At 41.2% G+C, this 12,812-nt stretch overlaps 1 protein-coding gene across 2 annotated transcripts in view; it reads right to left on the reverse strand.

The window, feature by feature from the left end:
- The window catches only part of LOC122554888 (diamine acetyltransferase 1-like), a 66,946-nt gene that overhangs the window by 9,806 nt on the left and 44,328 nt on the right, over positions 1–12,812 (reverse strand). For both annotated transcript variants that reach the window (XM_043700261.1, XM_043700260.1), the window contains 3 exons: positions 6,577–6,628; positions 6,414–6,497; positions 3,264–3,365 (listed from right to left, as the gene is read on the reverse strand). In XM_043700261.1, the coding sequence (XP_043556196.1) occupies positions 3,264–3,365; positions 6,414–6,497; positions 6,577–6,607 (217 nt within the window). In that variant the 5' untranslated portion in view covers positions 6,608–6,628. The remainder of the gene's footprint in view (positions 1–3,263; positions 3,366–6,413; positions 6,498–6,576; positions 6,629–12,812) is intronic.

A 12,812-nucleotide genomic window follows, 5' to 3' on the forward strand; every position in this document is an offset into this window, starting at 1 on the left:
GGCAACATCCTTGTAAATCTTTTCTGAACCCTTTCAAGTTTCACAACATCTTTCCGATAGGAAGGAGACCAGAATTGCACGCAATATTCTAACAGTGGCCTAACCAATGTCCTGTATAGCCGCAACATGACCTCCCAACTCCTGTATTCAATACTCTGACCAAGAAAGGAAAGCATACCAAATGCCTTCTTCACTATCCTATCTACCTGCGACTCCACTTTCAAGGAGCTAATAACCTGCATTCTAAGGTCTCTTTGTTCAGCAACACTCCCTAGGACCTTATCAGTTTTGTTTATTCTCCACAGTTCCTTTGGAAATATGCCAGAGAATAATAGACTAGTGCTTGACTGGAGGCATGCTTAGATTTGATTCCCTACATTATGAAAACAGGCCCTTCAGCTCAACAAATCCACACAGACCCTTCAAACAGTAACTCACCCAGACCCATTCCCCCATCCTATATTTAGCCACCGTGCCCACCCCATAAACTGGTTAAAAAAAGTGTTCACTGTTAATTGAGTATCATTTGGATGTTCACATGTCCGCTTGGTGGTCCATAACTGGGGACTTACATGTGCTTATAGATTTTTTTTAAACCAACCTGTTCAGAGATGCTCTGGGGCAGGTGGAACTTGAACCCAGATCTCTTGTTCCAAAAGTGCCACCATGCCACAAGATGCCCCCCATCTGTGTTTTTATAAGAGGCTTTGGTGCATCTCCAAACAAACATGAGTAATGTGCATATTTGTAAGTCACAGCTTGTAAATATACATAGTTAGGTTCAAGCTGCACACTTCACCTGGCTGTGTTGTGACACTGAGTTCAATTATCAATGCAAACATTTATATTGCACTGAAACATATCCTAGGACAACCTGAAGGCATTTACAATCAGTCAATTATGTATTTTTTGGTCACCATTAAGTTGGGTTTGAAACTACAAACAGGTATGATTAGGTAGGGTTTAGAGGGATATGAGCCAAGTGGACAAATGGGACTAGATTAATTTAAGACATCTGGTCAGCATGAATGAGTTACACCAAACAGTCTGTTTCCAATGACTCTATGACTGCTTGCATGCACTTGATAGGAAAAGCTAAGTGACCCACCACCAACAGGTGGATAGAGCTTGTAAGAAGGCCTATGGTGTATTAGCGTTCATTAGCAGAGGGATTGAATTCCCCGGGTACAACAGAGTGTTACAAGGGGACATAAATTTAAGGTGAAGGGTGGAAGGTATAGGGGGGATGTCAGGGGTAGGTTCTTTACCCAGAGAGTGGTGGGGGCATGGAATGTGCTGCCTGTGGGAGTGGCAGAGTCAGAATCATTGGCAACCTTTAAGCAGCAATTGGATAGGTACATAGATGGGTGCTTAAGCTAGGACAAATGTTCGGCACAACATTGTGGGCCGAAGGGCCTGTTCTGTGCTGTATTGTTCTATGTTCTAACAGATCAGATCTAAGCGCTGCGGTTAAATAATGGACTGGATGGGGAAGCTCTACAAATATCCCCATCCCCAATGCTGGGGAAATCAAGCACAAAAAAGATGAAGTTGAAGTGTCTGGATTAACCTTTAGTAAGAAGTTCTGAGTGAATGAGTGACCTTGGTCACTCCTGAGGTCCCCAGCATCACAGATGTAATTCCTAATGAAGGGCTTATGCCCAAAGCATCAACTCTCCTACTCCTTGGATGCTGTTTGACCTGCTGATGTGGTTTTCCAGGACCACACTTTTCAACTCCAGCATCTGCAGTCCTCATTTTCTCCCAGCATCACAGATGCCAGGCTTCAATTAATTCAATTCACCTCACAGGATACCACGAAGTGGCTGAAGGTGCTGGATATCGCAAATGCTTTGGTCCTTGATAACATGCTGGCAATAGTACTGACAACTTGTGCACTAGAAGTTGCCATACTCCTAGATAACCTGTTCCAGTAAAACTACAACACTGGCATCTACTGAACAATTTAGAAATTGCCCAGATATGTTGTGCCAACAAAAAAAAAACAAGAGTTAATCTACTTGTCAATTACCACCCCATTAGTCTACACTTGACCATCAGTAAAGTGATAGAAGACATTGTCTAATGTGTGATCAGCAGATACATGGGAACACCTGCACCTACAAGTTCCCCTTCACACTACTCACCATCCTGACCTGGAACTCTATTTGTTCCCTCAAATATCATTGGGTCAAATTCCTAGAATTCCCTCCTTAACACCTTCAAGGGCAAATAGGGATGGGCAATAAATGCTTACTTAGCCACTGATACCAACATCCCATGAACAAATTTTTTTAAAACTGTAGCCTTTGTTACTATGCAGCTTTGCTCAAAGAACAAGTTGACCAAAAACCAGTTAATACATTTTGGTGATATTAGGCAGGGTTTTCAAAGTGTCATGGAATTGTTTTCAACTTCCACCTCAGCAGGCAGAGAGAGGACCTTCATTCAACAACTGAACCAACATCTCCAGTGAATTAACACTTGGTCAGCATTGTAATGAAGCATTAGTCCAGAATATGTACTCATGGCCTCTGACTCATTGTCAAGCAGAGCAGAGCACCATACATTCCCTACTGAGGTCTTAAAATCTACAACACAGAAACGTTAGAGGTATCTAATCTGTATTTTTAACATTAAAAGAATCATAGAATTGCTCTCAGAGGAGGGCATTGGCAAATGCCTGCACCAGGTCTTTGAATGAGCAGTTCAGTGTCATTTTTCTTGTAGCTCTGCTCATTCTCTTTTCACCTTAGTGCCCAATTTCCTTTTGAATGCCTCAATTGAATCTGCCTCTGCCACCTTCTCAGGCAGTGTATTCCAGGCCTTAGCTACTTCTGGAATGGAATATTTTTTCTCAATTCTCATGTATTTCTTTGGCTAGTTGCATTAAGTCTGTGCCCTCTCATTCTTGATCCTTTCACAAGTGGAAATAGTTTCTCCCTATCTACTCTATTCAGACCCCTCATTATTTTGATAACTTCTATCAAATCTCCTCTCAGCCTTCTCCTATCTAGGGAGAACAGTCCTGACTTCTATCTTTGTAAATGAAGTTCCTCATCCCCAGAACCATTCTCATGAATTTCCTGCAGTCTTTCCGATGTGTTCACATGATAAATATGCAATAACAAATGCAAGATATTCTTGCATTAGCTAAAATTAGTTTTAATGATACAGACAATTAAACCTGGGTCCCCCTTTTGCAAATAGGCATTTGCATCACTTAGCAAGTCTTCTTTCCAAAACAGAAAGTTTTACTTTACCTCGAAATTCTTCCATTACATAGAAATCTTCAAGATATAGTGATTTTCCAGTCCAAGCATCATATGTGTTGTAGTACATAGCATATCCCACAATACTGTATCCTAAAAAAGGATATCAGATACAACAGTTTTAAGGAATGAAAGATGCATCCCCAAAACGTTATGTAGAGTCCACATTTGTATGCACTCAGTTAAGTATATGCAGTTTTTAAGGAAACTAATAAATTTGCATTGTGACATTGCCTTTCATGAGCTCAGGATGTGCCACATTGGCTGTGAAACAATGAATTGAAGTTAGTCACCATTGCAACATAGGAAATATTGCAGCCTTTTTGAATAGATCAATAGCCACAGTAAACTTGATAAGCAACTCATAACCCACTTCAATAATGTTGCTGCCCTGATAAAATTTCATCAGGGGTTTTCTTCATCGTTTCGTGCAACAGGCTCTTTCACATTCACTTGAAAAGGACAAGACAGGGCTCAATTTAATATTTCATCCAAGAGATGGAATCTATTACCGACCAACACCTCCCTCAATACTGCACTGAAGTGTCAGTCTAGATCACATGCCTCAAGTCTTGAGTCAGACTGAGAGCGCTAGCTTCTGATTCACAAATAACTACGAGTGCTGCCCTTGAGAAATGTAGGAGGCAAATCTGGAGTGTGGACTTAGAAGTTCAATGTACGGCTGTCAAAAGTGTAAAAAGCTGGGGTGGTGGGTGCGCTAATACCAGAATGCAGTTTGGGGTGAGTGGGATGGGTGTTGTAGGACTGAATCACTTCGAAAAAAAAGACAGCAGTGACACCATGAAGTGATTTCATGATCATTTTAAGCACCTTTCCCAACCTCAGGGCATTCCAAGCATTTCATGGCCTTTGAGTAAAGACAATGTTATGTAGGTATTACAAGCAAGTGTGCTCACAGCAAAGTCACACAACCAATGAGGCCAATGATCAGATTGTCTATTTCTGCTGGAGGGACATACATTGGTCAGAACTACCCCATTTATGAGATCTCAACCTCAGAACTTTTAAAACATTATTTGTGGAATGTAATGTTGCTGTCAACGCCAAGAGTCATTGTCCATCCCTGGATGACCCAAGATTTGAATGATCCGAGATGCCCTAAAAAAGGTAACTAAAATAGACCACTTTGTTCTGAACTGGTGTCACAACGGTGAGAGCAGCCAAGGATGACAGGCCTCTTTGGTTAAAAAAAGGATTAGTGAATTATTTGTTATTTTTTTCTAAATTACTAACAAAAAGATTCATTTTTTTTAAACTGAGTTTGGATATTCAATATCCAAGTTTTATTTTACATGCATGAATCATATTCAGTTTCTCAAAATGCTTTGGTATGGGTTGCACTTCTGCCCTCTATTATTAGTTCATGCCTTGCTATTAATAACTAGTGATGTAGCCATTATACTATTTTATATATTTTAATCTACGCTTAGAAACCGCTGAATTTAAATGGTCAAAAATAAAGATTTTACAGCTAAGTGAACGTTTTATGGTGACTATCTCCTGGAATGACAGCTTGAAACCTGTAAAAATAGATCAGACACGTACATGCCAACAAGATTCAATAAATACTGTGCCACTAAAATCAGAAGTTAGCTAAACTACTCATTAAGTACATACTTGAAATGGCAAGTTAACAAACGTTTGATTCTACACAGCAGATCAGAAGGGTACCATGTGTCCACCCCAAATCCATCCTTGTTTTGCCAATTACCATCTTCAATTTCTGGTAAAACTGTAAAGTTAATCACTTTGCCTTGTTTTCAGGAGGAGGTGGAATGTCTTATTGAGCCCTGCGAACAATTTAAAGAGATTTCTGAAATGAGAGTGCATGCAACAGTTCTGATCAACCATGCTCTGTCCTCTTTAAAAGAAAATTACAAGTAGCATATCCCTCTGAGCCTTACCTCCTTATCAAGACCACTTAATGTTTAATAGATCTTTCAGATACCAGCCTGCCTACCTATGTACATACCTAGATCCATGTACATGGCAAAGCTATAGACTGTAACCTGAAGATTGGGGATAAAGTTTAAAAAAAAGAGTTTGTTCAACATGATTAAAAATAAGAAGTGGATGTTTAAACAATAAAAAAGGTAAATTTCATAATTAAGTAAACTCAATTAATCTAGTTAAAAATCACACAACACCAGGTTATAGTCCAACAGGTTTAACTGGAAGCACACTGGCTTTCGGAGCGATGCTCCTTCATCAGGTGATTGTCAGATGAAGGAGCGTCGCTCCAAAAGCTAGTGTACTTCCAATTAAACCTGTTGGACTATAACCTGGTGTTGTGTGATTTTTAACTTTGTACACCCCAGTCCAACACCGGCATCTCCGAATCAATTAATCTAGCTCAACTTTTGGACCACTTCACTTGATTACAAGAACACTAATGCGCCTACACAGCAAACTCAGACTTGGATGTGAATCTTCTGCTGCTGCATAAAGTTGCTTTCAGATTAGTCTTAAAATAGATTGAGATGTTGTTTCTCTGCATTCATACTATTAAATTCAATTTTGTTAATTCAGCGTGTGACTTGCACATTCTGTTCAAACATTGCATTCAAAATATGTGCAGAAACTGGATTCAAATGTTGACTTGGAAGACCACTATGAAAAGCCTCCACATATTTATAAGAATTAGTATAATTACCAAGACACCCCACACCAGTTGAAAAAATATTTTCATATTAGTAGCCTCTCAACTACTTAACCAAACAATATGGGTTTAATACATTAAAAATATTCATTCTTTGTCTGCATCTCTGAAAAAGGAAGAAGAGTTCTTGTTAATCAGGAAATAAACAACATTTCACTCAGCAAGATGAGTGCTGGTTTGATATGCAGGACTGGTGAACCCTGTTGCAATCAATGCTGGAATGACAATCATCACAACCTCTCCTAAAGCCAACATGAGTATATAGACACGTCAATATTGAACTAAAACAAATTTTCTGATAGCCCTTTTGTTAATATGTATGCCACAGTAGGGTTATATAAAATCATACTTCCTTTGTGGACATCTGCAAACAGATATGCAACTAAACACCGAATTTAAAACAGATTAACAAAAACGAAAACTGCCAAGTCATGTCAATAGCTAAACAAAACAAAGCCTACCTTCAGGAGTTGCATCTTCTGCTGGCACTTCTGCAAGAAAGCAGTGATAAAATGGATGCTCCCCAAAACCATCTTCAAGCAGATCTACAAAACAAATTACCAGCATGTTCACCACACCTTGAATGATTCTATGAGGAAATTGTTGCAAGTATATTTGATTTACCTTTCTCAGTCAACATCACATCATTTTCCATTTCTTCATACCGAGCAAGTTCCTAGAAAAGAACCACAAACATGAATATTTGATCTAAAACTCCTCAATTATTCTCTTATAAAAGTACAGCACTGGGTTCATATTCCAATTTACATGCTTGAGGAATGACTTGTGGTAGCTAGCTTAACACATTGAGATGGGGAAAAACTGACAACAGCTCCATAACTCTCTGTTCTCAGATTTTAACAATTATCACATTTAAATAGTACCAAGAGAAGTATGTTAACCTCTTATTTCTCCTTCTATTCCACTTAGCTTGCAGATATTTTGTTTTTTCGAATTTGGTTTCAAGATAACCAACAATACAAATCTATGTTGTGGTTCTGTTCGCCGAGCTGGGAATTTGTGTTGCAGACGTTTCGTCCCCTGTCTAGGTGACATCCTCAGTGCTTGGGAGCCTCCTGTCTTGTCCTATAATAGTAGTGTTGTCCCAAATATAGGACAAGCCAAACAGAGAACAGCCAGGGAATTCCTAGAGGCATGGCACTCATCCACAGATTCAATCAATAAGCACATTCGACCTGGACCCAGCGGACAGCTAGAACTGACAACCGGAAGCGGCAGGTACAAATCACTATAAATGCCGGAGGAAACATCACAGAAGCGCTTCACAGGAGGCTCCCAAGCACGGAGGATGTCACCAAGTCAGGGGATGAAACGTCTGCAACACAAATTCCCAGCTCACCGAATAGAACCACAACAACGAGCACCCGAGCTACAAATCTTCGCACAAAATATGAATACAAATCTATAGTCATCACCAAACCTGTAATATGTTCGAGGGATTCCCTACTTTCACATCCTTGTAGCTACCTAATATCTTCATTTAGCACCCAAGATTGGCATCCCCACTGCCACTACTGCCCCATCTCAAAATTGGAAATCTGTGTCTTACAACATGGGAGAAGATTGTGGCATGATGTAACTCCAATGGACTAGTAATCATAATTAATGCTAGCTAATGCTCTGGCAGTGGGTTTCAAATCCCATCACAGCAGCTGATAAAATTTAAAATCAATTAATAAAACCATGCATTGAAAGTAGTTTCAGTAAACATCAATTTTGGTAAAGACCAATTTGGTTTGCTAATGCCCCTTTTCTTTAGATTCATCGAGTCATACAGCAGATTAACAGACCCTTAGGTCCAACTAGTCCATGCCGATCATGTTGCCAAACTAAACTAGTCGCATTTGCCTGCATTTGGCCCATATCCCTCAAAGCCTTTCTTATTCACGTACCTGTCCTCAACCTTCGAAGATCCAGGGAAAAAAGTCCCAATTTCTCCTGATAACTCAAACCCTCCGGTCCTGGTAAAATCCTCCTAAATCTTTCTGCACCCTTTCCAATTTAATAATATTCTACAGTGTAGCAGGGTGACCATAATTATACACAGTACTCCAAAAGTGGCCTCACCAATGTCCTGTATAACCACAACATATTATAAATGTTGTAACTGTATCTACATCTACCATTTCCTCTGGCAGTTCATTCCACATATGAACTACCTTCCACGTGAAAATGTTGCTCCTCAGGTCTCTTTTAAATATTTCCCCTCTCAACTTAAACCTATGCCCTCTAATTTTGAATTCCCCTGCCCTAGGAAAAACACCTTTGCTATTTACCTTATCTTTGGCCCTCATGATTTTACAAACCTCTATTAGGTTGCCCTCAACCTTCGACGATCCAGGGAAAAAAGTCCCAATTTCTTCTGATAACTCAAACCTTCCGGTCCTGGTAACATCCTTCTAAATCTTTCTGCACCCTTTCCAATTTAATAATATTCTACAGTGTAGCAGGGTGACCATAATTATACACAGTACTCCAAAGGTGGCCTCACCAATGTCCTGTATAACCACAACATATTGTCCCAATTCCTATACTTAGTGCTCAGACCAATGAAGGCAAATGCCTTCTTCACCACCATCTACCTTCTGAAACTGTATTCAGATCAACTGCATTGACTTCTTCTATTTAACCACATTCTTCAAAAAAACCTCAATGCATGTTAATAATCATGACTCCTTTGAAATAACCCTATGCTCATTGTTCTTGAAGACCACATTTGGAGGCATTTTAACTTCTAAGTTAAGTAAAATGGTTTACAACTTACATGCACCCTCAGACTTCATTTCCCTTTCATTAAAGAGTATTGTCCATCCTCATCGGGTCAGGCCTACATATGATTCTGGACTTCACTACAATGTGATTGACTTCCAATGGTCCTGAAAAGACCAGCAAGCCACTCAGTTCAGGGGGATTGTGGTCCTATGGTCTTATGATTGGGGATGGAAACAAATATTAGGCAGCAACACATCCCTTAAAATAATGGTCAAAAATAAAAACTTGCATTTGTACACGTTCAACTGTAATAAAATATCGTAACAGGACTGTTAACTCCCGTTAACAGGCCACATAAGATCATTAAAAGAGTATCAAAGCTTAAAAAGGTTAGATCGGAAGGAGCATCATATAGAAAGGAACTGAGAGCTAAAGATGTTCTGGAACAGAATTCAAGGCTTAAGGCCCAGACATCAAAATACTAGCCCCCTGTGTGCAGCAAGTCAGATGTACACAAACTACACCCAACTTTGGTAATCATTGTAGTTTATCTAGCAAATACCAAAATACTTTGACTTGCTGCACACAGGTAGCAAGTTCAGTTTCACCAGAAGCCTATTAAGTCTATGAAAAAATCCTTTAATTTCTTCCTCACACTGGTAACTAAGACCCCTTTAATAAAATCAAAGATTTATTACTGTCCTGCTTGTAACATGGTTCCAAAAAAAAGGGAACTATAGTGTGCTTTCTGACATCAATCCTGACCTTGTCTATTAGTTAGTATCTATAGCCTGCATCTCTGTTTTGCAATGATGATTTTGTTTCAAACTGTGCTCAAGGCTAACTACTACTGAAAGTTGATAAAACATGTCACTGAAAAAAAAGCACAGCAGGTCAGACAGTATCAAGAGAGTCAATGTTTCGGGCATAACTTTTCATCAGAACACATGATCCTCAGATGCTGCCTGACCAGCTGTGCTTTTTCCAGTGCCATGCTTTATCAACTCTGACTCTCCAGCATCTGAAGTCCTTTCTTTCTCCTAACTACTATTTAAAGAAATCCTGCTCACCAAGTTACTCTAAGCAGTTTTCACCATTTACCTATTCTCAAGGCTCAGGAAAGAAACTTGAATTTGTATTGAATCTTTCACAATCACAAAACATTGTACAGTTGATGATGTACTTCAACAGTAGATATCCTTGTAGTAGAAGAAACAATAGACACTTGGTGCACAGCAAGGTCCAACAAACAGCAACGTGTTAATGATCCCTCTGTTCTTAGGTGTTGATCAAAAAATATTATTGGGCCAGGATATCAGGAAGAACCTCCCTGCACTTTGAATTGGGATCCTTTACTAGCATCCGAGAGGCAGACAAGACTTCAGTTTAATGTCTCTTTTGAAAGACGGCCCTTCTGCAAGTTTACCACACGCTGGGGAGGGAGTTAGACCCAGGGCCTCCTGACAGAAAAGAATGATACCAGGGAGCCACCGCATATAGAGATGTTCAAACTCTTTCTCACTAACAAGATCGTCATTTGTACACTGTTTCCAAGAGGCTTTGGTCATGGACACTGAACAGAACATTTAAGGCCTCACACTATTTACCTTCAATATGACAGTCTCAGATATAAAACTCTTCCTCATTTAAAAAAGTTGCTGCCCTGAAATGACAACTCACTTATTTTGCCTCCAGATACTCCCTTTCAATGTAACATCCTAGTAACAATATTCTTCTAAATTGTAGGATCTTTCATTTATCCAGTGGCTCCGCAAACAGGGCTTGCAAGTTTGGAGTACCACCCCAGGACTTGGGACACAGGAAAGGAAGAGGATCAAATTACGCAGGCCAAGTAAAACACTTCACAAAGAATGAGACAGTTACATCTGCATGGCATAGTTGGATTTAAGAGAAAGTCAGATGAGGAATAAGGAGAGGAATATGGTGATAAGTAGTCTGGAAGCTTGTGTGGATCAAACACCAGTTAAAGAGGAATCTCGATTATCCGAAGATGATCTCAAGGTCCCGATAGAAACATTACATCAAAGAGCTGTTTCAACATTGATGGAGTCTTTTGTGTACAATGATTAAAAACTATCTCGGCTCATTAAAATGCGGCCAAGAACAGTCCTGAACACAAATGAGAGCCCAGGCACCGTCTCCAAAGGACTGACCTCCCGCCCTCTCCCCACACTTTCCCTGGAGTTCTCCACAGGGGTCTATCCTAACCCCACTTCTCCACATAATCTCTCCAATATTGTCCTGTACAGGGCACAGGTGGGACTTGTCAAAAAGTTGCAGTAAAAAGTTGCGTGTGTGGCTGCGTGCGTGTGTGTGTGGTTGCGCTCGCTATTTTGACACTCACCCCCCAAAGGCAACAGCAGTCTTACTGTTGGTGTCCAGCCCGGCTGCCCTGGAGACAGGGTGGGGGAGCTCATGGAGGCTGACAGAGGTGGGGCCGCACGGGGTGGGGTGGGGGGGGAGCAGTGGAATGGCCAGGGGGCAGTGTTGGACGGGGTTGGGGATGGGACAGATGGGTGGGTGGGGGGGAAAACGGGGGCTCACGCACAATATGCTGCTGCCTCGGCTCCTGAACGGAAGTGCTTGCTGTGTCAATCCCATTGAACTGGGGTGGGGGAGGTTGGAGATGGTGGGAGGCTTCAGCAATGCTGCAGGTCCCTTACACACAATTGGGTGTCTGCTCAGAAACAAACCCTGACACAGAGAGAGGGGGCAAGGCAGGCAGAGCGAGGAAAAAGAAATTTCAGAAAACTCCGAGCCCCAGAGGAGAAGCATTGAATCAATTAACCGAATAATCAATTATCCGATTGAAAAAGTGCCCGCCCATCTCGTTCAGATAATCGAGGTTCCTGCATACAACATTATAGCATCACCTATTCTGTTGCAATGCATATTGTGCAATTCTGGGACACGTGCACATCGGGGTTGCACCACCAGCAATGTCTGTCCCTGTTTAATTGCAGCGAAGGCTGACCAGGGTTGCTGGGATGGTAAACAAACTGTTTAAAAAGCTTCCTTTGGGAGTCTGCGGCCTCCATTTTAATTGCAGCGAAGGTGGAGAGAACAAGAACCAGGGAACTGCCGGGAAGGTAAACAATTTTTCAAAAAGCTGATATATTCGGGCAGCAGCTGAACCTGAGACACTATCCATGTAGTGTCTCCCATCCGCCCTCTTCCTCTAACCAAAAAAAAGGACTCTATGGCGTGTGAATAAGGTAAAGATTTTGTTAAGGTAAGTTGATTAAAAAAAACTTTTCCTTCCTTTATCGTAACTTTAGTCTCAACTTAGATAAAGCTTAAGTTTAAAAATGGCAGAAGATCTCAGACCCATGTTATGTTCCTCTTGCTCAATGTGGGACAAAGCTGATGTCCCTGGCTCCTTCATGTGTAGGAAGTGTACACAGCTCTTGTTAGACCTCATGACAGCACTGGAGCTGCGGAATGGACTCACTTTGGAACATACATGATGCTGAGGGGGTCGTAGATAGCAATGTTTAGTGAATTGGTCACACCACACATTAGGATTGCCGAGGGAGAAAGGGAATGGGTGACCAAAAGGCAGAGAAAGAGCAGGAAGGCAATGCATGTGTCCCCTGCAGTCATCTCACTCCAAAACAGGTCTACCGTTTTGAATACTGTTGGGGGAGATTGCTCACCAGGGGAAGGCAGCAGTAGCCAGGTTCATGGAACCATGCTGTACAGAAGGGCAGGAAAAAGAGTGGAAGGGCTATAGTCATAGGGGATTCAATTGTAAGGGGAGTAGATAGGCAGTTCCATGGTCGAAAATGAGACTGAAAATGGTATTATGCCTCCCAGGTGCACAGTCAGAGATGTCTCAGATCAATTGCCGAACATTCTGAAGGGGGAGGGTGAACAGGCAGTTGTCGTGATACATATAGACACCAATGATAGAGGTGCAAAATGGGATGAGGTCCTCCAACCAGAATTTAGGGAGTTCAAAGCCAACCTAAAAAGTCAGATTCAGAGGTAGTAATCTCAGGATTGTTACCAGTGCCCCATGCTAGTCAGGGTAGAGATGAAAGAATAGGCAGGATGAATGTGTGGCATGAGAGATGGTGTAGGAGGGAGGCGTTCAGAGTTTTGGG

Source organism: Chiloscyllium plagiosum, chromosome 12 (assembly GCF_004010195.1).
Source record: "Chiloscyllium plagiosum isolate BGI_BamShark_2017 chromosome 12, ASM401019v2, whole genome shotgun sequence".
Lineage (NCBI taxonomy): Eukaryota > Metazoa > Chordata > Chondrichthyes > Orectolobiformes > Hemiscylliidae > Chiloscyllium > Chiloscyllium plagiosum.